Here is a 26896-nt window from a genome sequence, read left to right as displayed (position 1 = left end):
TCAAATACTTGTTCTCCCCGCTGTATGTTGAAGAGGGTGTGGCTTAAGCTGTATCTCTCTCGCTCTCGCTCTCGCTCTCACTGTTTCTCTCTTTCTGTGGTTTTCAGCCGGATATCTCAGAACTCTCATACTGTAGGCTATAATACTTGCACTTCAAGTTGACCATTTTAGCAACAGTTAACCAACTCTGTTGATGAGGCAGCTTATGTATGTATATATAATGGACTGAAATATGTGCAAAAAATGTCCTTTGACCTAGAGATCAGAAGTTCTTAGTCAAACACAACCCACAGTGTTAACTGTAACGTGTATCATTATCAACTAGGCCTAGAAGAATCTGTGTCATTAATAACAATATAATGAGAGGAATTTATATCCATCCAATTGAGTGTAAATCCTGAATGAGAGATCACTAAAAGAAGACTACTGCATTGTGTTTGCTGTGTTTTTTCCATATATGTTTTTGGGGAGGTGAAGTGACTGTGTGGTGATAGAAGCCCTAGAGGATGAGAGTGTCATACCATCAAAGTCACTCACACTATGTGTCTCTTAGACAACAGTAGCTGCAGTAATAAAGAATATTGGATGCCAAACGTCAATGATTATGTACCTAGAAGTCCAGCTAGACTCTGAACTGTAAAATACACAGTTAAAGACCATAGTCTCGAATGAGTCGTCAACAAATATGATGCGGTCCAGTTCGACCAATCACCTGTAACTCCATTGTTGAAGTGTTGTCTACATGGGTGGACTCTTTCCACTCAAGACCCAAGTTGTGAAGAGCTGACAACTTTAAAGATGATCGCACTGTGTCTAATATTTCCACTTCTCGTAGAGATGGGTAAGTCCATCTTTAATTATTCACTGCTTATGTGATGATTTGGAGACATAAGGTATCCAATTACTATTTTATAGACACTTTGAGAATCCAAAGTTGTATTTGAGATGTGTAACAGCTAATATATGTTTATGTTCTCTAGTTCATGGGGTAGCTGGGATTGAATCTTTATCCATACGTCAGGAGAGTGGTCTCAAGTCAGCCAAAATTGGAGACACAATGATTTTGCGTTGCTTCTATGAAGGCGACATGGCCATGCATTTCTCCTGGTACAAGCAAAACTTGGGAGATAAACTTCAGCTCTTCTCAACCATTCATTATAAGTATGACAGGAATGCAACATTCTACCATGAGTTTAAGGATAACCCTCGCTTCTCAGTGCAAAATGGCCCAAAAAAGAATCACCTAAGGATCTCAGACATGCAACTCTCTGATTCCGGCACTTACTACTGTGGAAATGCTTATACCAATAGGGTGGAGTTTGGAAAAGGAGTTATTCTCATTGTAGAAGGTACGTGGAAAGTTTTTGATTTAAATCTGAATTTACAGATATACGGTGTAAAAATGTGCTATTATGTTAGTCAGATGAGATCTTAATTTAACAAATGATATATTAAAATACTCGCTACCGTGATAATCTAGAAATTAATGGGTTAGTTTACCTTTTTGTCAGGTTCCAGAAACATGCCTATACTCCTGCAATCTGTGTCTGAGTCAGTCCAGCCAGGAGACGTTGTGACTCTGAACTGTACAATTCACACTGAGACCTGTGCAGGAGAAGACCGTGTCTATTGGTTCAGACGTGGCTCAGGAGAATCCCCTCCAGGAATCATGTACACCCATGGAGACAGGAGTGATCAGTGTGAGAAGAGCCCTGAGGCTGGGTCTCCTACACAGAGCTGTGTCTACAACCTCCCCAAGAGGAACCTCAGCCTCTCTGATGCTGGGACGTACTACTGTGCTGTGGCCTTATGTGGGGAGATACTGTTTGGGAACGGGACCAAGCTGGACATTCAAGGTAATTCCAATTTCCTCTGCTATACATTGTCACAAATACATTTTAATGTATGCCACATGGCTCAAAATGACTGCTTTTTGTTTCAACCAATTCATAACACGGTAGCCTTAGTTTTAGTAGAACCTTTATTTTTGCACAATGTATTTGGTAAAAAGTGTTTGTCTCTACAATGGGGACTTTTACTTTGAAATTGACTAGTTTACTAGTATCATATTTTACCTAAGCATTCATGAATACAATATGAATCTACTGATACCTTTTCACAGTTCCAGAGCATTATTCTCCATTTGATCTAAGTCCTACTGTTCTTGCCTTGGTCGTGTCCAACATCGTTCTTGGGACAGTGACCCTTCTGCTTGCCTGGGCACTTTACAAGAATCTGAACAGACATCACAGAGGTAATTCTTTTACTTTATATCGTGTCTGTTTCATGTATATGTATAAAATGTCAAGTCTGTCAATGCCAAATTAATATATAACTAATAAGCATTGTCGATTAACTACATGAGGTAGGAAAATGTATTGTCTTAAAAATAGTAAATGGCCTTCCTCTGTTTCAATCTCTGAAGGGAGGAAAGAAGGTCCAACATCCCAGGGGAACCAGGTAATTTCAAAAAAGTTCATGAATATATTCTCCCTCTAGTAGTGTCTCTTTACAACTGTCATTTAGGTTTCCTTACAACTAGTATTCAGCTTGGAAGTAATAGATCACTGTACTAGATGTAACTTACTTTTCTTTGTGATGGTTGCTACTTATTTCCATGGACTTTCTCTCTGTCACTGTTCCACTGACTGCAAGGTCATTTAGTGGGTGTACGGTGTGTTTGACAGGTCTTTTGTAGAGGAGAAAATCAAATGTCATATAGCAGTTCATACTAGCATCATAATGCATTTTGCCATGGTTTCACCTTTCACAGAATCAAGACAGTGATGTGTTGAACTATGCTGCTGTGAGTTTCACTCCCAAGAAGAACTCTTCTCCCTCCGGAAGAACAAGAGGGAAGACCAGCAGAGAGGATGCAGTGTACTCTGAGGTCAGGTACCTTCAGCAGGAGTGAGAAACACAGTATCACCACTGTCACAAAGACTCCAAGCAGAACCAGTTTACTCTTTGTAATAAAATGACTGTTAATAACTGAAATGTATGTCATTTTGACAATGTCTATATGTTAGAGTTATATGATTATCCTGTAATGCATTCAAACCTTAACTTTTTTTAATGAATAGAAATTCTCTGATAGAGGATCCCTTGTTCGCTGTATGTTTATGTTTTTTTATCATAATAAACTCTAATATTTGAACCCTCCATACATCTGTTTCCTCTGTAAAGTATATATATGTTACCACAGGATTAAAAGGAATATTAGTTTAGCTGAATGTGTGTCAGGCTCCATCAGTCAGAAACCCATCTTACACGATGAAAGGGTTACACAATGTACAGATCGTTCTGACTCTACATACCTCATAACTCAACTGACCATCCTACCAATCCTCGACTTCAGCGATATCATTTACAAAATAGCCTCCAATACCCTACTCAACAAATTGGATGCAGTCTATCACAGTGCCATCCGTTTTGTCACCAAAGCCCCATATACTACCCAACATCGCGCTCCAGCAGGTATATCTCTCTGGTCACCCCCAAAACCAATTCTTTCTTTGGTCGCCTCTCCTTCCAGTTCTCTGCTGCCAATGACTGGAACGAACTACAAAAATCTCTGAAACTGGAAACACTTATCTCCCTCACTAGCTTTAAGCACCAGCTGTCAGAGCAGCTCACATATTACTGCACCTGTACATAGCCCACCTATAACTTAGCCCAAACAACTACCTCTTTCCCTACTGTATTTATTTTATTTATTTATTTAGCTCCTTTGCACCCCATTATTTTTATTTCTACTTTGTACATTCTTCCAATGCAAATCTACCATTCCAGCGTTTTACTCACTATATTGTATTTACTTCGCCACCATGGCCTTTTTTTTGCCTTTACCTCCCTTATCTCACCTCATTTGCTCACATTGTATATAGACTTGTTTCTACTGTATTATTGACTGTATGTTTGTTTTACTCCATGTGTAACTCTGTGTCGTTGTATGTGTCGAACTTCTTTGCTTTATCTTGGCCAGGTCGCAATTGTAAATGAGAACTTGTTCTCAACTTGCCAACCTGGTTAAATAAAGGTGAAAAAAAAAAATATATATATATATATATATATATATATATACAGTTGAAGTAGGAAGTTTACATAGACTTAGGATGTAGTCATTAAAACTCATTTTTCAACCTCTCCACAAATTTCTTGTTAACAAACTATAGTTTTGGCAAGTCGATTAGGACATCTACTTTGTGCATGACACAAGTAATTTTTACAACAAATGTTTACAGACAGATTATTTCACTTATAATTCACTGTATCACAATTCCAGTGGGTCAGAAGTTTACATACACTAAATTGACGGTGCCTTTAAACAGCTTAGAAAATTCCAGAAAATTATGTCATGGCTTTAGAAGCTTCTGATAGGCTAATTTACATCATTTGAGTCAATTGGTGGTGTACCAATGGATGTATTTCAAGGCCTACCTTCAAAATAAGTGCCTCTGTCTCTATTATATTATGACAGACATCATAGATCATGACATCATGGGAAAATCAAAAGAAATTAGCCAAGACCTCAAGTCTGGTTCATCCATGGGAGCAATTTCCAAACGCCTGAAGGTACCACGTTCATCTGTACAAACAATAGTACGCAAGTATAAACACCATGGGACCACGCAGCCGTCATACCGCTCAAGAAGGAGATGTGTGCTGTCTCCTAGAGATGAAAGTACTTTGTGCGAAAAGTGCAAATGAATCCCAGAACAACAGCAAAGGAGCTTCTGAATATATTTGAGATTCTTCAAAGTAGCCACCCTTTGAATATTCTGGTATAATACATGATATTTTGGAAATGGTGCATATCTCATGATATCTCATATCTCATATCTCATGATTCAATGTCAGTGTAGAAATGGGAAGAGATTTGAGTAGAACATGTTTTCAATTTCAATTTCAGATAAGTTTTCCACTCAGAATGTCTAAATGTTGTGTGGTTCTCCTTAGCCAATTAATGTACATTGAAGGTAAGACATTTGAAATGCTGAGCTCTATTAAAGGCTGCATGAAATGTCAAAAATATTGTAAACATCATCTACTCATCATGCAGGTCACCAAATGTAGGTACAGTACTATAAATTAATGTGCCTTAAGAATTCCCTTCTCCTTCTTTTTCTCCTTCTCAAGAGAATCAAACTGAAGTACATAACATTTGTTCTGTTTGTTATCATTATTATCCTGATAGTAACAAACATTCTCCTGGTAATATTGTGAAGGAGAGCTCTCTAAGAATATTAGTGTGTTAATGATTATCTTTGTCATACCTTATACAAAATAAATGATGTATGAATACCATTTATTAATGGCATGAATTAATATTACATCATGTATGAATGGTTAACCTTTTGGCAAACTCAAAGTAGGCTGTCATGTGCCTTTTACTGAGGATTGGCTTCCATCTGAACACTACCATAAAGGCCTGATTGGTGGAGTGCTGCAGAGATGGTTGTCCTTCTGGAAGGTTCTCCCATCTCCACAGAGGAACTCTAGAGCTCTGTCAAAGTGACCATCGGGATACCTTCTCCCCTAGTTGCTCAGTTTGGCCAGCTCTAGGAAGAGTATTGGTGGTTCCAAACATTCCCGAAATCCACATAATTACAGAAGATTGTGTGAAAGACATTTTATGCAACCTATTTGATAAGACACAGGATCAATTTAACAACATGCCCATTGAGAGAACACATCGGACACTGTCAACACTGCGCCCAGGACTAGCCCCACACAACCCCTGGCTTATCCCGGTGAAATTCTTACCATACACTGACAGGGAGAAGGTCCGGCTCAGAACCAAAGGGCTTAGGACTTTTCAATGGAAGGGGACAAAGGTGGAGTTTTTCCCTGACTTTTCCAAAGAGGTTCAAGACAAGAGAAATGCCTTCTCGGAGGTGAGGCATATGTGCATGAAACAGGAACTGAAATAGTCGTTGCAATATCCTGCTATGTTCTGGGTTACTTTGAGAGGATCATTACATCGTTTCACAAACCCAAAAGAGGCAAAGAAGTGTGTCTTGGACGTCAATGAGGCCTAAAAAAATGAATAGCGTGGTAGGCTATGGAAGTTCCATATGTTGGCAATGGTTCGTCACTGATGGACTAACATTTTTCTGTAAGGAGATAGAACTTCCAATGTTGTGAGTAACTGTCTCATCGAGTGTTTATGCCACAAATGCTGCCCAAAATGTATCTTTCTGGTTTACAGCTGATATCATTATAGTACTAGATTAAGCAGGACTATAGTCCAAGCATATCATTGTGTATTATGGCTATAGTGGGGATAAACATATATATTATTTTAAGTTTTCATTCTAATAACAGCAATAGTGGGGCAATATGTCATGAGGGATGGGCACAAGCCAAGTGTTAGTCAGCTTATTTTATTTTATCATTACTTTGACTGTCTTTCTTTTGTGGCTGACCACAGTTGACATTCCTTTCTTTTTGAGTTATTCAGTTCATGTATCAGTCTACACGAGAAATGTCATCTCTTCTCTTTGCGGAAAATAATGATCAGCCTGTCTTTATGTTCAATGTTTTGGTTGATTTATGTCATCTCTATGACATGTCATATCTGTCATTTCAAAATGTATATGGTCATGCCTATATTTGGCGTTGGTAAAAACGTGCTAATTCTAGTTGGCGCAAGCGCCCGGAAGACCGAGGGACACTTCACACGGACAAAGGCCTGATTTGGCGGGGGGGGGGGGGGGGGGGGGGGGGGACTACCAGTCGTTTACTTTCATTGATTCGCTAAGCAGTGGCTATCAGAAATGTATCGATTTAAAATATTCTAACACTTGTTAGGTTGTGGTAATAATATATTTACAACCTTTCAGATATGTACTTTTTACCTTTATTTAACTAGGCAAGTCAGTTAAGAACAAATTCTTATTTTCAATGACAGCCTAGGAACAGTGGGTTAACTGCCTGTTCAGGGGCAGAACAACAGATTTGTACCTTGTCAGCTCAGAGGTTTGAACTTGCAACCTTCCGGTTACTAGTCCAACACTCTAACCACTAGGCTACCCTGCCACCCCATAATGAACAACGTGATTAAAGTTATGTTGTGGAATTCAATGGGACTAGGTTCATATTTAAAAAGATGTAAGGTATTGAATTATCTTAAACAAAAACACTCAGACGTGATTAAACTTGACAAGGTGTTTTGTGAATTCCTTGAAACACACATTACGATATTCTTTGAAACAAACAACAATAGTTTGAAACAGGTACATGTCTGGGAAGCTTTTAAAGCATACTTATGCAGAGTAATGATACAACGATCAGCTACTATTAAGAAATTAGTTAAACAGAAATGTATAAACTTGAAACAGAGCTTCAAATGCTGGAGAGGGAATATTGGTCCAATCCTAACAACATTTCTCTTGTAAATCTGACAAAAACCAAATATGAGCTGAATATTGTATTCAGATCGGCAAGTAGTTGGAATCAGAAATATGACAGGCAAGCTGATTCCCAATCATGACGAAATAAACAATATATTTCGAGACTTCTATCAGGAACTTTGTACGTCAGACGGTCCCTTAGATATGCAGAAAGCAGAGGCATTCTTTCAGAATCTGAACCTTCCTATATTAACAGAGGATGACAGGAATTGGCTCGACCGCCCTGTTACTTTGGAGGAATTGACCGAAACTATAAGACAAGCACCCAGTGGTAAAACTCCAAGGTTGGATGGGATACCCAGTGATTCGTAGAAAAGGTTTGCAGAGCAGCTTAGCCCAGAAATATTAAAAACATTTAACACATCGATTGACACAGGTACGCTCCCACCTTCTATGAGTGATGCAGTAATCACCCTAGAAAGGGAAAGGATCCCCATGAGTGTGGGAGCTACCGTCCAATTTCTTTGATAAATTGTGATGGAAAACTGTTTACAAAACTTCTGGCTATGAGGGTGAATCATATCATTAAGAAAATCATGAATCCAGATCAGGTGGGATTTGGGAAATGCAGAACTTCATCTGATAATCTTAGGTGCCTATTGCATGTCATCTGGAAGGCAAAAGATTTGGATACTTCAGTGGCAGCCTTATCCCTAGATGCAGAGAAAGCCTTTGATAGGGTGGGCTGGGACTACTTGCGTTATACTATAAATACATTTGGATTTGAACAGGGCTTTCAGAATATTATTAAACTTCTGTACAATGACCCCAAATCCATAGTAGTCACTAACGGACTATGATCATCTCCATTTTCTGTAGGATGAGGCACAAAACAAGGTGACTGTCTCTCGCCCCTCATATTTATTATAACATTAGAACCATTAGCCGAAGCCATTAGGATGCATCAGTCAATCAAATGGATTAATATGGGAGGTAGGGAGAATAAACAACTGCTTTATGCAGATGACATATTACTATTAATATCAGACCCCCATTCTTTGCCTTTACTGGAACTTGTAAATGCATTCTCATAGATATCGGACTATAAAGTCAACTGGACCACATTTGAAGTAATGCCTCTATCAAAACATTGTCTGAGAAATGACCTCCATAAAAACTTGAAGTACCTGGGGATCACGTTTAAATCCTGGTCTAAAGAACATGATTTATGAAAATCTTGACCCACAGACTATTTGAGTCAACAAAAGTTGGACCCCAGAATACAGTAATGTCCCTAACTAAAAATATATGTCCTCAGATTTATAAGAGTAAAAGATCTTCACCTTTCTTGATAAGCTATGCTTTCCAGTATTTTACTTGCTATATTGTATTTACTTTGCCATCATGGCCTTTTTTGCCTTTACCTCCCTTCTCACCTCATTTGCTCACATTGTATATAGACTTGTTTATACTGCATTATTGACTGTATGTTTGTTTTTACTCCATGTGTAACTCTGTGTCGTTTTATCTGTCGAACTGCTTTGCTTTATCTTGGCCAGGTCGCAATTGTAAATGAGAACTTGTTCTCAACTTGCCTACCTGGTTAAATAAAGGTGAAATAAATAAAATAAAATAGTTAAGGAACAACCCTAAATTGAAAAAAGGGGGACACATGGTTTTCTGGAAAGATTGGTATAGAAAGTAGATAAAGAACATTGGTTGTCTGTATCAAGAAAACACGTTGACCTCTTTTGAAGAGCTATGGTCCAAGTATAATTCACAGAAACATGACTTTTTGAGGTATCTCCAACTTAGAGATTGTTTGCTTAATTAAGGTAGGACAAAACAACAACAAATTCCCAATATATTCCAATATAAGCGTTAAGATAGAAATCCTATGCAAATTACCTCATAACGCAGGGCTTATACAGTGGGGAGAACAAGTATTTGAAACACTGCCGATTTTGCAGGTTTTCCTACTTACAAAGCATGTAGAGGTCTGTATTTTTTTATCATAGCTACACTTCAACTGTGAGAGACGGAATCTAAAACAAAAATCCAGAAAATCACATTGTATGATTTTTAAGTAAATAATTTGCATTTTAAGTAAATAATTTGCATTTTTTTCACATAAGTATTAGATCACCTACCAACCAGTAAGAATTCCAGCTCTCACAGACCTGTTAGTTTTTCTTTAAGAAGCCCTCCTGTTCTCCACTCATTAACTGTATTAACTGCACCTGTGTGAACTCATTACCTGTATAAAAGACACCTGTTCCACAAACTCAATCAAACAGACTCCAACCTCTCCACAATGGCCAAGACCAGAGAGCTGTGTAAGGACAAGGAAACAATTAAAAACTATAACAGAAAAATAAATGAATTAATATGATGTATTGTGAAAGTACCACAGAATAGAAATAAAGTATAATAGCATTTTATAGCAATCTGAGAATTCTCCATTGGTAGGAAACTGGGTAAAAGTTTTTATAGTTCTGATTCTAATTGAAATCTGTTTTGCAGGAGAGGATATTGGAACCATGAAGCTCTTCCTACTGGTTGTGATCCTGGGTGTTGTAACTGCTGTTCTACTGATAATCATCCTCCTCCTGGTCCTCAAGGTAAGACAAGATGCGAACAGACTAAACACAGGTATGGAGCCTATTTCATATGGGGCTGGCTATTAACTACACTTACAAAGTTAAAATGTTTCCTATGACATTGCAGGGGTAGGCAACTCTGATTCTGGAGTGCCACAGGCACTTCATGTTTTTGATTTAACCGATCTGGAAGACCAGGTGTGTTGAATTTAGGCAACCACTGAACTGATCAATTAACTTAGTTAGGCAGGTGTGGTGCCGAGTTGGAACAAAATCCTGCACTACTTGCGGCACTCCAGGAACAGGGTGGCCTACCCCTGACATACTATATACTGAGAATTGAAAGAATAGGTCAAATATATATTGTGCGCACAACAATGGAATGATCAGTTGATATCTTCTCTCATCTTTGTTTTATATCATATTCAGGACCTGAATCGCAACAACCACAAAAATATCAGGTAAGTGCTATTTGTTCAGTGACATTTTTTTGAAAATAAAGCAATTCAGAAACAGTGTGAATTATAATTGTATGTTAGGTAGCTTTCAAATGTACAGAACCAAGATACTGATGCACTGAATTATGATGCCCTGAATTTCACCTCCAAGAAAAAGAAGAGAAGAGAGGAGTTGGACCCCCATGTAGTGTATGCTGCTACAAGATGGCAAAGTGGAGGGTGGAGAGGACAAGTGGTTTGCCATATCTTTGAACACAAGTTTAAATCCTCTATTGTATGTGTAGTTAAATCAAATGTATTAAAAATAAATCAGTAAATATCTCTAGTTTCTGTGCTTTGTACCTCGGTCACTGTAGCCCTCTTCCACTCTGTTAAGCCACACAGCTCAGTAGTACAGGGGTGGTTAGAGAGGGGGAGTTGGACTCAAACCACAACTGTTTAATGGCCACAGAGTAGTAGTTGCCTCTCTCAGCTTAGGTCACTGCTGTGTGTATTAGTGATTTGGTTATTCTTTAATAACTTGTTTGTTCGTAAAGTAAAAAGTACCCAGCATTGGACAATTGTATTACATTGATTACCTAATAAAAATTTAATCAAAACCTCCAATGTTTGTAATGTTATTCGCCCCTTTAGTATTTCCTGTCATGACTGCACTGATCAAAGCCCCCTATTCAGAAAAGCATCTAGTTACCTTATAAGGAGAATATGATTAGAGTCTGAGGTAGAGGAGGGGCCAGTGAAGAACGCATCACTTCCTGTGGTGTGAGTGATGGCGCAGTTCAGTGATGAGCGAGACCTGCTGAGGTGAACAGCACTGGGCCTCTTAGACTACACTGGGGGATGGGTCTCGCTCGCTCGCTCTGCCCGCTGCCCAACAAATTGCACTTGTTAAATGTATCTCGAACCCAATTTTTTTTTTTTAATGGGTGCTCCTATGGGACAGCCGAATAACCCTTTTAGGGTCTAGATAGCACTTTTTTCTGAGTGTGCCTGCTCAAGAACCTGGTCACTTTTGCACCACCTGACATGTAAGTAGAAAAGCGTGGGTGATTTGAGTGGCGGTTACATAAGGGGATGTGAGATGGAGACTGTAGACATATCTTGCGTCATCCTCTCAGTGCATCAAAACCACATGTTCTTTTCACACCTCTCTTCGTCTGGAAGATAAAAACCAGACCCCTGCTGCTCAGAAGTGCAAAGTATGTGAAGAATACAAACAAGCTGAAAGCCTTTCCTATAAACTAAAGTATCCAACGAGTAGGAAGTGCATACTCAGATTGGGTGTTATCTCAGTTCAACAATTTTCCTTCGGAATAACTTCTGTCACCTCTGACCCATTCCCTCAAACAGAACGACTTAAGTCAGTATCAATGTTCAGTGCTATTTATTCATGCTAATACAATAAGTGAATACACAGGGATTTGGTGAAAGCAAGTAACATACATATGGTCAGTCTATTGATATTGGCCATAGATGTATCTATTTCATGGTGTAGGTGATGAAGATGGTAGGACAGCAGAGGAGAACTCCAGTTCTTATGATGGAGAGAAGGACCAAGATTGTCATCTGTGGATCAATGTCACCATCTGAAAAAAGTCATATCACTCCACTATAGTGCTATGGGCAGTTGTCGATAATGTGTTATCAGTCATTAAATATGTTAATAGCATAAGGGTAAAGAAATGTTAGATACCTTCAACATCCAGCTTGGTCCCATTCCCAAACAGTATCTCCCCACATGAGGCCACAGCACAGTAGCACGTCCCAGCATCAGAGAGAATGAGGTTCCTCTTTGGGAGGTTGTAGACGCAGCTCTGTGTAGGAGACCCAGCCTCAGGGCTCTTCTCACACTGATCACTCCTGTCTCTATTGGTGTAAATGATTCCTGGACGAGATTCTCCTGAGCCATGCCTGAACCAATAGACGTTCTGTTCTCCTGCACAGGTCTGTGTGTATTTTACAGTTCAGACTCTTCTGGCTAGACTGACTCAGACACAGACTACTGTTCAACATGCTGGGTCCTGGAATCTGCAGCTTTTCCAGGATTATAAAATCACATTGCTATCAATGACTTGCACAATTTCCAAATACAACATATATTTGCTAAAATAGAAGATACAACACCTGAATGTATCAGATGTACCCTGATGTTTCAGAAAAACACAACTCCCGAAGATCATGCTTTCATAATCAATTGCAGCACAGTAATACATCCCCATGTTGGATGCCGTGGAATCTGAGATGGTCAGCACAAATCTGGTGCCACTCTTCCTTGTAGCAAAGCAAAGCTTTTTGTCAAACTCTCCAAAGACAATTGCAGTGAGAATACAGAGATGACATCTGGGGCTTGTCCTGTCATCGTCATCCACAGTGATGAAGCATTCCAAATCAACTGTGTCTCCAAGAGTGAAGGTGCTCCAAACAGACTGAGTGACAACAACAGCAAGAGACAAAGCTGAAAGATATGTATTTATATTAATAAAGAATCCACATATCATAGTTCATGCATGTACTGTAAGAACTCAAAAGATCTGTTTTCTTAAATACGTAAGCATGATTGTCCCTTTAATAGTAAGTTTGCACTCTTATTACCCCTAGCTTTACCTGTTTGGAATAACAGATAGATTTTCTTCATACAACAGACAGAGTTTCATCATTGTCCTTCTAATGTGTATACTGGTCATCATGTCTGTCAGATAAGAGTGTGACAGGGGGTTAGCTGTCGTACACATCAGGAGGTCAACATTCTTATCTGTTTCTGTATTTTAAACTGTACCTAAATTATTTGTACATAAATTAACAGTATTTTCCAGTTAAAACAAAATACAATAGTCATAATGAATGTACCTTTTTCTCCAAAGTCATGAATAGGCTTCAACCGCAGTACGTTGCTGTATCAGACTCAAACGTGTGAAAAGATTCCTTCATAGGTGTCAGCTATGCCCCTTTCTTGTAGTTTGTTCTTCATGATCTAACTGATATTAGAAAGATGACGAGAATCAACCACAGTGTGAGGTGACAGGAACTACAAGTCTGGAGCCAGAGATGACCTGATATTATTGGTTAGTAGCTCTGACACCCAGACAGAACTGCAGGTTTTGATGATGAGCTATAAGACCTCTCTGCCTTTGTAGCTGTAGCTACAGCCGGGCTATAGGGTTAGCTTTAGGGCTAGGGTTAGGACTAGGGCTATAGGGTTAGCTTTAGGGTTAGGACTAGGGCTATAGGGTTAGCTTTAGGGTTAGGACTAGGGCTATAGGGTTAGGTCTAGGGTTAGGACTAGGGTTAGCTTTAGGGTTAGGACTAGGGCTATAGGGTTAGTTTAAGGGTTAGGACTAGGGTTAGCTTTAGGGTTAGGACTAGGGCTATAGGGTTAGTTTAAGGGTTAGGACTAGGGCTATAGGGTTAGTTTAAGGGTTAGGACTAGGGCTATAGGGTTAGCTTTAGGGTTAGGACTAGGGCTATAGGGTTAGGGTTAGGACTAGGGCTATAGGGTTAGGGTTAGGGTTAGGGTTAGGGTTAGGGTTAGGACTAGGACTATAGGGTTAGCTTTAGGGTTAGGACTAGGGCTCTGGGGTTAGATTTAGGGTTAGGACTAGGACTATAGGGTTAGCTTTAGAGTTAGGACTAGGGCTCTAGGGTTAGCCTTAGGGTTAGGACTAGGGCTATAGGGTTAGCTTTAGGGTTCGGACTAGGTCTTTCGGGTTAGGGTTAACATCCATAGACTATCTGTAGGGACTGTCCAAATAAAGCATTCCCAGCAGCTATAACCATGCATTGAAATGCATTAAACACCCACAACTGTTGTTGTTTCAAATAATTATTCAAGTCAAATGTTATTCGTCACATGCTTAGTAAAGAACAGGTGTAGATAAAAGTGAAATGCTTACTGATGAGCCCTTCACTACCAAGGCAGAGAGAAATAACAGAAAATGAAATAAAAGTGATAATAAATACACAATGAGGGTAACAGTAGCGAGTTGTATGCAGGGGTACCAGTTAATTGAGGTAGATAAATACATATAACTAGGAATAAAGTGACAGATAATGAACAGTAGCAGCAGCATATGTGATGAGCACAGGGGGTTAATTAGGGAGATCTGGCTCATGGTAATGACTGGAGTGGAATCAGCGGAATGGTAACAAATACATCAAACACATGGTTTCCAGGTGTTTGACGCCATTCCATTTGCGCCATTCCAGCCATTATTATGATCCATTCTCCCCTCAGCAGCCTTCTATGGTGATGTGTCAAAAAGGTTAGTGCAATGCAGATAGTCCGGGTAGATATTTGGTTCACGTTTTATCTAACAAAAATATAAACGCAACATGCAACAATTTCAATTATTTTACTGTTACAGTTCATATAAGGAAATCAGTCAATTGAAAAAAAATCTTTAGACCCTAATCTATGGATCTCAGATGACTGGGCAGGGTCCCAGCCATGGGTGGGCCTGGGAGGGCATAGGCCCACCCACTTGGGAGCCAGGCACACCCACTGGGGAACCAGGCACACCACTGGGGAGCCAGGCCCAGCCAATCAGAATGAGTTTTTCCCTACAAAATGGCTTTATTACAGACAGAAATACTCCTCAGTTTCATCAGCTGTCCAGATGGCTGGTCTCATGATCCCACAGATGAAGAAGCCGGATGTGAAGGTCCTGGGCTGGCGTGGTTTCATGTGGTCTAAGGTTTGTGAGGCCGGTTGGACGTACTGCCAAAATCTCTAAAACGACATTGGAGGCAGCTTATGGTAGAGAAATTAATATGAACTTCTCATGACTCTCAAACCCGCATGCGGGAGTGTAACCATAGCCTCAACCGAATTAGCATAACGCAGCGGACATAAATACCCCTAGAAACTTTTCCTATTCATGAAAATCGCAAATTAAATATATTCAAACACAAGCTTAGGCTTTTGTTAATCACACTGTCATCTCAGATTTTCTAAATATGTGTTACAGCCAACGCTAGACAAGCATTTGTGTAAGTTTATCATGGCATAATGCTATGGCTAGGCTCTGCTAGCATCAGGCAACATTTTCACGAAAATAAGAAAAGCAATCAAATTAAATAATTTACCTTTGAAGAACTTCGGATGTTTTCACTCAGGAGACTCCCAGTTAGATAGCAAATGTTCCTTTTTTTCCAAAAATATTATTTTTGTAGGCGAAATAGCTCCCGTTTGTTCATCATGCTTGGCTGAGAAATCAACCGGAAAATGCTACCACTACAACGCCAAACTTTTTTCAAAATTAGCTCCATAATATCGACAGAAACACGGCAAACGTTGTTTAGGATCCATCCTCAAGGTGTTTTTAACATATATATTCGATAATATATCCGTCGAGGCAATTAGTTTCTCATAAGAAGCGATTGGAAAAATGGCTACCTCAGTATTTTCTACTGAGGTAGCCATGTGACCACTTGCTAAATATGGTCCCTTACGGCTATTCTTCAGCGGAAATGCGTAAAAAGACGTCACAATGCTGTAGACACCCTGGGGAATATGTGGAAAACGTAAGCTCATTCGTAGCTCATTCACAGCCATATAAGGAGTCATTGGCATGAGGCGGTTTTAAAAAATGTGGCACTTCCTGGTTGGATTTTTATCTGGGTTTTGCCTGTAACATCAGTTCTGTTGCACTCACAGACAATATCTTTGCAGTTTTGAAAACGTCAGAGTGTTTTCTATCCAAAGCTGGCCATTATATGCATAGTCGAGCATCTTTTTGTGACAAAATATCTTGTTTAAAACGGGAACGTTTTTTATCCAAAACTGAAAATACTGCCCCCTAGTATTAAAAGGTTAAATTCTCTGTCAACAGGTCTGGTGGACGTTCCTGGAGTCAGCATGCCAATTGCATGCTCCCTCAAAACTTGAGACATCTATGGCATTGTGTTGTGTGACAAAACGGCACATTTTAGAGTGGCATTTCGTTGCCCCCAGCACAAGGTGCACCTGTGTAATGATCATGCTGTTTATTCAGCTTCTTGATATGCCACACCTGTGTATGGCAAAGGAGAAATGCTCAATAACAGGGATGTAAACAAATTTGTGCACAACATTTGAGAGAGAAACGTTTTGTGCATACGGAAAATGTTGGGGATATATTATTTCAGCTCACAAAACATGGGACCAACACTTTACATGTGGTGTTTATATTTACATGTTGCATTTATAGTTTTGTTCAGTATACTTAGCAGACTTTTGGCTTGGGGTAGAAGCTGTTCAGGGTCCTGTTGGTTCAAGACTTGTTGCATCGGTGTCACTTGCCATGTGGTAGCCGAGAAAAGAGTCAATGACTTGGGTGGCTGTAGTCTTTGACCATTTTTAGCTCGTTCCTCTGTCACAGCCTGGTAGAGAGGTCCTGGAAGGCAGGGAGCTCAGCCACAATGATATACATGGCTGTACGAACTATCGGTCCTGTAGGAGAGAATGAAGAAACTGCCATGATCCTGGGTGTTGTGATTACTGTTCACCTGATAGTCATCCTCAGGATCAGACAAGATGCAAACACACACAATAAAGTTACAATGGAAGACCATGAGCATTTTCTAGAAGGTGTATGTCTCAGATTATTAGACTATCAACTGAGTGTACAATGACATAGACTGACCAGGTGAATCCAGGTGAAAGCTATGATCTCTTCTTGATGTCACTTGTAAAAATCCACTTCAATCAGTGTAGATGAAAGGAAAGAGATTTCACAACAGATTAAGTGTGTGCCTTAAAGCCACTACTCTACTACCACATATCTACAACACAAAATATATATAGTGTGTGTGTGTGTGTGTGTGTGTGTGTGTGTGTGTGTGTGTGTGTGTGTGTGTGTGTGTGTGTGTGTGTGTGTGTGTGTGTGTGTGTGTATGTTATCGTGTGTCTGTGCCTGTGTGCGTCTCTTCACAGTCTCCGCTGTTCCATGAGGTGTATTTGTATCTGTTTTGTAAATCTAATTTGACAGCTTTCATGAGTTACTGGGTGTGGAATAAAGTACCATGTTGTCATGGCTCTATGTAGTATGGTGCACCTCCCATAGTCTGTTTTGGACTTGGGAACTGTGAAGAGACCTCTGGTGTGCCATTCAGAGGGTGAATGGACAAGACAAAATATTTAACTGACTTTGAATAGGGTATGGTAGTAGGTTCCAGGTGCACCGGTTTGAGTGTGTCAAGAACTGCAATGCTGCTGTTTTTTTTTACGCTCGACAGTTTCCTGTGTGTATCAAGAATGGTCCTCAACCCAAAGGACATCCAGCCAACTTGGCACAACTGTTGGAAGCATTGGAGTCAACATGGCCCATTATCCCTGTGGAATGTTTTCAACACCTTGTAGAATCCATGACCCAATGAATTGAGGCTGTTCTGAGGGCAAAAGGGATGCAACTCAGAATTAAGAAGGCGTTCCTAATGTTTTATACACTAAAATAAATGTTTGTTTGTGTACTGACCGAAATTCCTCTTTACTTATTCAGATATTGAGGCTCAACTACAACCACAAAATAGCCAGGTAATAGAAACAGTTAAATTTACTTGATATGTGTACATGACCTAAAGATAACAGTACTTGGACTAAGCTATCTTTTAGAAGTGTTTGTTTTGTTGATACAGTATTTGCATGTGTTGTGTCATATTATAATTTGTTTTCTACGGGATCCGGGTCAGGACCCAGACTCTCTGAACTACAGTGTTGAGATTCAGTCAGTTGAGAACAAGGAATAAGAAAACAGCTAAATGTCTAATAATGAAGATGGAGCATCTTGTGTACGCTGCCACAAGATCATGTTTTAATGTTGATTTGATTAGCACTGAAGAAGAACAAATGTAATACACTGAATAGTTGTTTTATAATTGACTGTTGTTGTGCTCTGGCCCCCTATTTCAAGTTGTCAAAAATACCCTTTTGACAGCCATCATGGTTAGAGGTAGAGTAGGAGGGGCCAATGAGCAATGCATCACTTGCTGTAGTGTGAGTGACAGGAAGGAGCCCAGTGTTGAGTGAGACCTGCTGAGGTGAACATCACTGGGCCTCTCATGACATTTGTCTGAAAGACAGTAGAATACTTTTTTTTAAAAATAACTATAGAATAGATTCCCAGTATTTTACCATCTTTTAAAATGAAAGATGACATAGCCCTGTGGTAATATATCTAATTCTGTGTAAATAAGATTACATAATAATACTTGTGGTAATGTACTGCACTATATATTTATGGGGAAATATCCACTAAAACTAACAAATTGTACCAAATAATACTTTTTGTAGTTTGTGTGCATAATGTTGACTCTCTCGCTCTATCTCTCTGTGCATCTAAATCTCACACATTCTCTTCTCACCAATCATGCCTCACATCTCTTTCCATCTATACCACCAGACTACAAATACCTGACCAAAACCAAACTACCCCAGCCTTCTCTCTCTCATCTAAACAATAATAACAATTTAATTGAATGCTGGACACCTGGGGTTTGGGACACCTGCTCAACGTCATCATATTGGAGCTCTTGTAGGCCTACTTCAGTCATAGTGCATCCATGAGGTATTTGCATGCAGAGTTAATTCATCCATAAACAATAGACCTACTGCTCGAATGTTGAGTGTGCAGAGGCAGGTGTCAATCTTCTCTGCAGACTCTCATCTGATGCATTCGCTGCAGACACTACATCCTCGGCCTGTGGTCAGTGTCACCTCGCTGGTATGAACAGGGATGGAAAACAACACACACCTCATACAAAGATCTCTGTGGTCAGAAGTTTCCACTCAACAAACAGACATCATGCCTTCATACATTTGGCATACACATTTCTTTCTTAGGTACTTTTGATTTCACACCTCATATTTCCTGTGACATGATGTGTTTTATGTGTTATAGTTTGCTACCAATGCAGTTTGATTTGCATACAGATCATTTGTCTCATTGTATTTATAAGGCCTGTGATGAGCCTTGTGATGTCTTTGGTCATCATGCACTTTTTCAATTTCTATATTTGTTCTGAGCAGAGGGATTCAGAAGAAGTTGATGACCAAATGTCACAGGGGTATTTTGACATCTTACACTTATGGCCCACGGTTGTTTTCATGTCCTCATTGTTTAGGCGGACATGAGGGTGCAGTAAGGAAATGCACTCATCAAGACTACCCAAAACCATTACCTACCTACCACAGGAGGCTGCTGAGAGGAGAACAGCTCATAATAATAGCCAGAATGGAGCAAATGGAATGGCATCAAACACCTGGTATGTTTAATGTATTTCACACCATTCCACTGATTCCACTCCAGTCATTACCACATGCCCATCCTCCCCAATGAAGGTGCCACCAACCTCCTGTGCTACCTAAAGAATAAACCAAATGACAAATGAGCTTCCAAAATGGCACCCTGTATCTTCTGGTCAAAAGAAGTGCACTACGTACTGTAGGGCAGGGATCATCAACTAGATTCAGCCACGGGCTGATTTTTTTCTTGAGCAGATGGTCGGGGGGGGGGCAAAACATAATGGATCACATCATTAACCAAATGACAAGTGTGCTTCCAAATATTGTGGGCCCTATTCAAAAGTAGTGTACTGTACAGTCTTAGATTTTTTTTGTTTACAGAAATCTCAAAAATATATATATTTATTATCATGTGACTATCAGGCTCTCCACGTGGTTATTTTGTAATATAACAAACAATTATTAGAACCTTGGTTTTATTGTGTAAAAGGTGTAGATTCCAGGAACCATCATCTTACTCTGTGTCTGAGTCTGTACAGCAATGAGACTCTGAACTGTAAAATACACACTGAGACCTGTGCAGGAGAACACAGTGTCTATTGGTTCAGACATGACTCAGGAGAATCCCATCCAGGAATCATTTACACCCATGGAGACAGGAGTGATTAGTGTCAGAAGAAGAGCCCTGAGGCTGGGTCTCCTACACAGAGCTGTGTCTACAACCTCCCCAAGAGGAACCTCACTCTCTCTGATGCTGGGACTACTGTGCTGTGGCCTCATGTGGGGAGATACTGTTTGGGAACGGGACCAAGCTGGATGTTGAATGTGGTCACTCTGATCCACAGATGAGAATCCTGGTACTTCTCTCCATCATAAGAACTGCAGTTCTCCTCTGCTGTCTGACCATCTTCATCATCATCTACCTCACCAGAAAATACATAAAGCTAAGGCCAACGTCTGTAGAGCTTAGATTGTCTTTGCAGTAATTGTTGGATATATCATCACTATCTAATGCAACTTATAATTTATTGAGATTTCTGAGTTTGATATTGCATTTTTTGTATTAATGGCTGCGAACTGATATGTGGCTTCTTTTTTCATGAATAAATATAAATATAAACAACTGATACTGACTAAAATAGACTTCTTCCATCTTTTGTGTGAATACCCAATGTGTGTATGAATGAATGTGTGTGCAGAGAGCTTGCAAAGGGAAGATTTAAACTGACCCAAAACGTGGGTGTTACCATGCTAAACACAACCACCCATGCATGCACACAGTTAGCTGTTCACACGTACCTGAACCCGTTGGTCTCCTATAAGCACAAAATGAGGCCACTACTATGCTTTGGACAGGTGTGAAAGCCTTCTACACACCCTCTCTGTATGTGGTTTTCAGCAGGATGTCTGTGTGCTCTCACTGTTTTCTCTTGTTGTTCATGACAATGACAATTAGCAATACAGTCCACTGACATGTAAGACCCGCACAGTATATTATCACCAAAATTGAATAGAAGGCCAGGTTGAATTAATTATTGGACTACAATCATTAGCTCATAGTGTCTAAATAGCATTTATCTATTTATCCCAGGCTGCATCCAGAAGGTCTTGCCAGTTAACCGTTACACCCATACTAAACCGACAGGTGTCCCACTTCAGTTAGAGCATGATTCTGTGAATGATAGGTAATGAGACTGACGTAAAAATAGACTTGTTTCATTCTGTAGTGTATGTTATTCCCCCATATACACTCATGGTGCTCCTTCACTGTTCCCCCTGGTACATATCAAGACCTGTTGTAAACCAAACAGACCTCCTATTGGTCATCAGGAGAACTGTAACTGTTACATGGGGTTGGGCCAAGTCTAAGGAAGATAACTGGGTGTCAGACCAAGAGCCTGTGCAGGTCCTTGTACTGTAACTGTTACATGGGGTTGGGCCAAGTCTAAGGAAGATAACTGGGTGTCAGACCAAGAGCCTGTGCAGGTCCTTGTACTGTAACTGTTACATGGGGTTGGGCCAAGTCTAAGGAAGATAACTGGGTGTCAGACCAAGAGCCTGTGCAGGTCCTTGTACTGTAACTGTTACATTGGGTTGGGCCAAGTCTAAGGAAGATAACTGGGTGTCAGACCAAGAGCCTGTGCAGGTCCTTGTACTGTAACTGTTACATTGGGTTGGGCCAAGTCTAAGGAAGATAACTGGGTGTCAGACCAAGAGCCTGTGCAGGTCCTTGTACTGTAACTGTTACATGGGGTTGGGCCAAGTCTAAGGAAGATAACTGGGTGTCAGACCAAGAGCCTGTGCAGGTCCTTGTACTGTAACTGTTACATGGGGTTGGGCCAAGTCTAAGGAAGATAACTGGGTGTCAGACCAAGAGCCTGTGCAGGTCCTTGTACTGTAACTGTTACATGGGGTTGGGCCAAGTGTAAGGAAGATAACTGGGTGTCAGACCAAGAGCCTGTGCAGGTCCTTGTACTGTAACTGTTACATGGGGTTGGGCCAAGTCTAAGGAAGATAACTGGGTGTCAGACCAAGAGCCTGTGCAGGTCCTTGTACTGTAACTGTTACATTGGGTTGGGCCAAGTGTAAGGAAGATAACTGGGTGTCAGACCAAGAGCCTGTGCAGGTCCTTGTACTGTAACTGTTACATGGGGTTGGGCCAAGTCTAAGGAAGAGAACTGGGTGTCAGACCAAGAGCCTGTGCAGGTCCTTGTACTGTAACTGTTACATGGGGTTGGGCCAAGTGTAAGGAAGATAACTGGGTGTCAGACCAAGAGCCTGTGCAGGTCCTTGTACTGTAACTGTTACATGGGGTTGGGCCAAGTGTAAGGAAGATAACTGGGTGTCAGACCAAGAGCCTGTGCAGGTCCTTGTACTGTAACTGTTACATGGGGTTGGGCCAAGTCTAAGGAAGATAACTGGGTGTCAGACCAAGATCCTGTGCAGGTTCTTGTACTGTAACTGTTACATTGGGTTGGGCCAAGTCTAAGGAAGATAACTGGGTGTCAGACCAAGATCCTGTGCAGGTTCTTGTACTGTAACTGTTACATTGGGTTGGGCCAAGTCTAAGGAAGATAACTGGGTGTCAGACCAAGATCCTGTGCAGGTTCTTGTACTGTAACTGTTACATTGGGTTGGGCCAAGTCTAAGGAAGATAACTGGGTGTCAGACCAAGATCCTGTGCAGGTTCTTGTACTGTAACTGTTACATTGGGTTGGGCCAAGTCTAAGGAAGATAACTGGGTGTCAGACCAAGAGCCTGTGCAGGTCCTTGTACTGTAACTGTTACATGGGGTTGGGCCAAGTCTAAGGAAGATAACTGGGTGTCAGACCAAGATCCTGTGCAGGTTCTTGTACTGTAACTGTTACATTGGGTTGGGCCAAGTCTAAGGAAGATAACTGGGTGTCAGACCAAGAGCCTGTGCAGGTCCTTGTACTGTAACTGTTACATGGGGTTGGGCCAAGTCTAAGGAAGATAACTGGGTGTCAGACCAAGATCCTGTGCAGGTCCTTGTACTGTAACTGTTACATGGGGTTGGGCCAAGTCTAAGGAAGATAACTGGGTGTCAGACCAAGAGCCTGTGCAGGTCCTTGTACTGTAACTGTTACATTGGGTTGGGCCAAGTCTAAGGAAGATAACTGGGTGTCAGACCAAGAGCCTGTGCAGGTCCTTGTACTGTAACTGTTACATGGGGTTGGGCCAAGTCTAAGGAAGATAACTGGGTGTCAGACCAAGAGCCTGTGCAGGTCCTTGTACTGTAACTGTTACATTGGGTTGGGCCAAGTCTAAGGAAGATAACTGGGTGTCAGACCAAGAGCCTGTGCAGGTCCTTGTACTGTAACTGTTACATGGGGTTGGGCCAAGTCTAAGGAAGATAACTGGGTGTCAGACCAAGAGCCTGTGCAGGTCCTTGTACTGTAACTGTTACATGGGGTTGGGCCAAGTCTAAGGAAGATAACTGGGTGTCAGACCAAGATCCTGTGCAGGTTCTTGTACTGTAACTGTTACATTGGGTTGGGCCAAGTCTAAGGAAGATAACTGGGTGTCAGACCAAGATCCTGTGCAGGTTCTTGTACTGTAACTGTTACATTGGGTTGGGCCAAGTCTAAGGAAGATAACTGGGTGTCAGACCAAGATCCTGTGCAGGTTCTTGTACTGTAACTGTTACATTGGGTTGGGCCAAGTCTAAGGAAGATAACTGGGTGTCAGACCAAGATCCTGTGCAGGTTCTTGTACTGTAACTGTTACATTGGGTTGGGCCAAGTCTAAGGAAGATAACTGGGTGTCAGACCAAGAGCCTGTGCAGGTCCTTGTACTGTAACTGTTACATGGGGTTGGGCCAAGTCTAAGGAAGATAACTGGGTGTCAGACCAAGATCCTGTGCAGGTTCTTGTACTGTAACTGTTACATTGGGTTGGGCCAAGTCTAAGGAAGATAACTGGGTGTCAGACCAAGAGCCTGTGCAGGTCCTTGTACTGTAACTGTTACATGGGGTTGGGCCAAGTCTAAGGAAGATAACTGGGTGTCAGACCAAGATCCTGTGCAGGTCCTTGTACTGTAACTGTTACATGGGGTTGGGCCAAGTCTAAGGAAGATAACTGGGTGTCAGACCAAGAGCCTGTGCAGGTCCTTGTACTGTAACTGTTACATTGGGTTGGGCCAAGTCTAAGGAAGATAACTGGGTGTCAGACCAAGAGCCTGTGCAGGTCCTTGTACTGTAACTGTTACATGGGGTTGGGCCAAGTCTAAGGAAGATAACTGGGTGTCAGACCAAGAGCCTGTGCAGGTCCTTGTACTGTAACTGTTACATTGGGTTGGGCCAAGTCTAAGGAAGATAACTGGGTGTCAGACCAAGAGCCTGTGCAGGTCCTTGTACTGTAACTGTTACATGGGGTTGGGCCAAGTCTAAGGAAGATAACTGGGTGTCAGACCAAGAGCCTGTGCAGGTCCTTGTACTGTAACTGTTACATGGGGTTGGGCCAAGTCTAAGGAAGATAACTGGGTGTCAGACCAAGAGCCTGTGCAGGTCCTTGTACTGTAACTGTTACATGGGGTTGGGCCAAGTGTAAGGAAGATAACTGGGTGTCAGACCAAGAGCCTGTGCAGGTCCTTGTACTGTAACTGTTACATGGGGTTGGGCCAAGTCTAAGGAAGATAACTGGGTGTCAGACCAAGATCCTGTGCAGGTCCTTGTACTGTAACTGTTACATGGGGTTGGGCCAAGTCTAAGGAAGAGAACTGGGTGTCAGACCAAGAGCCTGTGCAGGTCCTTGTACTGTAACTGTTACATGGGGTTGGGCCAAGTGTAAGGAAGATAACTGGGTGTCAGACCAAGAGCCTGTGCAGGTCCTTGTACTGTAACTGTTACATGGGGTTGGGCCAAGTCTAAGGAAGATAACTGGGTGTCAGACCAAGATCCTGTGCAGGTTCTTGTACTGTAACTGTTACATTGGGTTGGGCCAAGTCTAAGGAAGATAACTGGGTGTCAGACCAAGATCCTGTGCAGGTTCTTGTACTGTAACTGTTACATTGGGTTGGGCCAAGTCTAAGGAAGATAACTGGGTGTCAGACCAAGATCCTGTGCAGGTTCTTGTACTGTAACTGTTACATTGGGTTGGGCCAAGTCTAAGGAAGATAACTGGGTGTCAGACCAAGATCCTGTGCAGGTTCTTGTACTGTAACTGTTACATTGGGTTGGGCCAAGTCTAAGGAAGATAACTGGGTGTCAGACCAAGAGCCTGTGCAGGTCCTTGTACTGTAACTGTTACATTGGGTTGGGCCAAGTCTAAGGAAGATAACTGGGTGTCAGACCCAGATCCTGTGCAGGTCCTTGTACTGTAACTGTTACATGGGGTTGGGCCAAGTCTAAGGAAGATAACTGGGTGTCAGACCAAGAGCCTGTGCAGGTCCTTGTACTGTAACTGTTACATGGGGTTGGGCCAAGTCTAAGGAAGATAACTGGGTGTCAGACCAAGAGCCTGTGCAGGTCCTTGTACTGTAACTGTTACATGGGGTTGGGCCAAGTGTAAGGAAGATAACTGGGTGTCAGACCAAGAGCCTGTGCAGGTCCTTGTACTGTAACTGTTACATGGGGTTGGGCCAAGTCTAAGGAAGATAACTGGGTGTCAGACCAAGATCCTGTGCAGGTCCTTGTACTGTAACTGTTACATGGGGTTGGGCCAAGTCTAAGGAAGATAACTGGGTGTCAGACCAAGAGCCTGTGCAGGTCCTTGTACTGTAACTGTTACATTGGGTTGGGCCAAGTGTAAGGAAGATAACTGGGTGTCAGACCAAGAGCCTGTGCAGGTCCTTGTACTGTAACTGTTACATGGGGTTGGGCCAAGTGTAAGGAAGATAACTGGGTGTCAGACCAAGAGCCTGTGCAGGTCCTTGTACTGTAACTGTTACATGGGGTTGGGCCAAGTGTAAGGAAGATAACTGGGTGTCAGACCAAGAGCCTGTGCAGGTCCTTGTACTGTAACTGTTACATGGGGTTGGGCCAAGTCTAAGGAAGATAACTGGGTGTCAGACCAAGATCCTGTGCAGGTTCTTGTACTGTAACTGTTACATTGGGTTGGGCCAAGTCTAAGGAAGATAACTGGGTGTCAGACCAAGATCCTGTGCAGGTTCTTGTACTGTAACTGTTACATTGGGTTGGGCCAAGTCTAAGGAAGATAACTGGGTGTCAGACCAAGATCCTGTGCAGGTTCTTGTACTGTAACTGTTACATTGGGTTGGGCCAAGTCTAAGGAAGATAACTGGGTGTCAGACCAAGATCCTGTGCAGGTTCTTGTACTGTAACTGTTACATTGGGTTGGGCCAAGTCTAAGGAAGATAACTGGGTGTCAGACCAAGAGCCTGTGCAGGTCCTTGTACTGTAACTGTTACATGGGGTTGGGCCAAGTCTAAGGAAGATAACTGGGTGTCAGACCAAGATCCTGTGCAGGTTCTTGTACTGTAACTGTTACATTGGGTTGGGCCAAGTCTAAGGAAGATAACTGGGTGTCAGACCAAGAGCCTGTGCAGGTCCTTGTACTGTAACTGTTACATGGGGTTGGGCCAAGTCTAAGGAAGATAACTGGGTGTCAGACCAAGATCCTGTGCAGGTCCTTGTACTGTAACTGTTACATGGGGTTGGGCCAAGTCTAAGGAAGATAACTGGGTGTCAGACCAAGAGCCTGTGCAGGTCCTTGTACTGTAACTGTTACATTGGGTTGGGCCAAGTCTAAGGAAGATAACTGGGTGTCAGACCAAGAGCCTGTGCAG

General features: G+C 41.6%; 1 protein-coding gene and 2 long non-coding RNA genes across 4 annotated transcripts; 2 read left to right on the top strand and 1 right to left on the bottom strand.

Moving 5' to 3' along the window:
* Positions 1-723: 723 nt before the first annotated feature.
* On the top strand, positions 724-3162 carry LOC109906460 (uncharacterized). The gene is made up of 6 exons (XM_020504165.2): positions 724-841; positions 981-1349; positions 1512-1856; positions 2123-2254; positions 2426-2460; positions 2774-3162. The coding sequence occupies exons 1-6, from the start codon at positions 799-801 to the stop codon at positions 2912-2914; spliced, it is 1065 nt and encodes a 354-aa protein (XP_020359754.1). The 5' UTR covers positions 724-798; the 3' UTR covers positions 2915-3162.
* Positions 3163-9646: 6484 nt separating this feature from the next.
* Positions 9647-10738, top strand: LOC109906463 (uncharacterized). Its single transcript, XR_002257405.2, has 4 exons — positions 9647-9691; positions 9879-9976; positions 10385-10416; positions 10565-10738. It is a non-coding gene; the product is annotated as an uncharacterized LOC109906463 (long non-coding RNA).
* A 1042-nt stretch (positions 10739-11780) lies between these two features.
* Positions 11781-13640, bottom strand: LOC109906462 (uncharacterized). Of its 2 annotated transcripts, XR_004203375.1 has the most exons (4): positions 13261-13640; positions 13018-13102; positions 12107-12868; positions 11781-11999 (listed from the first exon to the last, which is right to left on the bottom strand). It is a non-coding gene; the product is annotated as an uncharacterized LOC109906462 (long non-coding RNA). The 2 variants fall into 2 exon arrangements; XR_004203376.1 differs by lacking the exon at positions 13018-13102 and having other exon boundaries at positions 13261-13639.
* Between the last annotated feature and the right edge of the window lie 13256 nt (positions 13641-26896).

This window comes from Oncorhynchus kisutch, linkage group LG16 (assembly GCF_002021735.2).
Source record: "Oncorhynchus kisutch isolate 150728-3 linkage group LG16, Okis_V2, whole genome shotgun sequence".
NCBI lineage: Eukaryota > Metazoa > Chordata > Actinopteri > Salmoniformes > Salmonidae > Oncorhynchus > Oncorhynchus kisutch.
The sequence above is the reverse complement of the archived record's forward strand: the minus strand, read 5'-3'. Positions and strand labels throughout refer to the sequence as shown.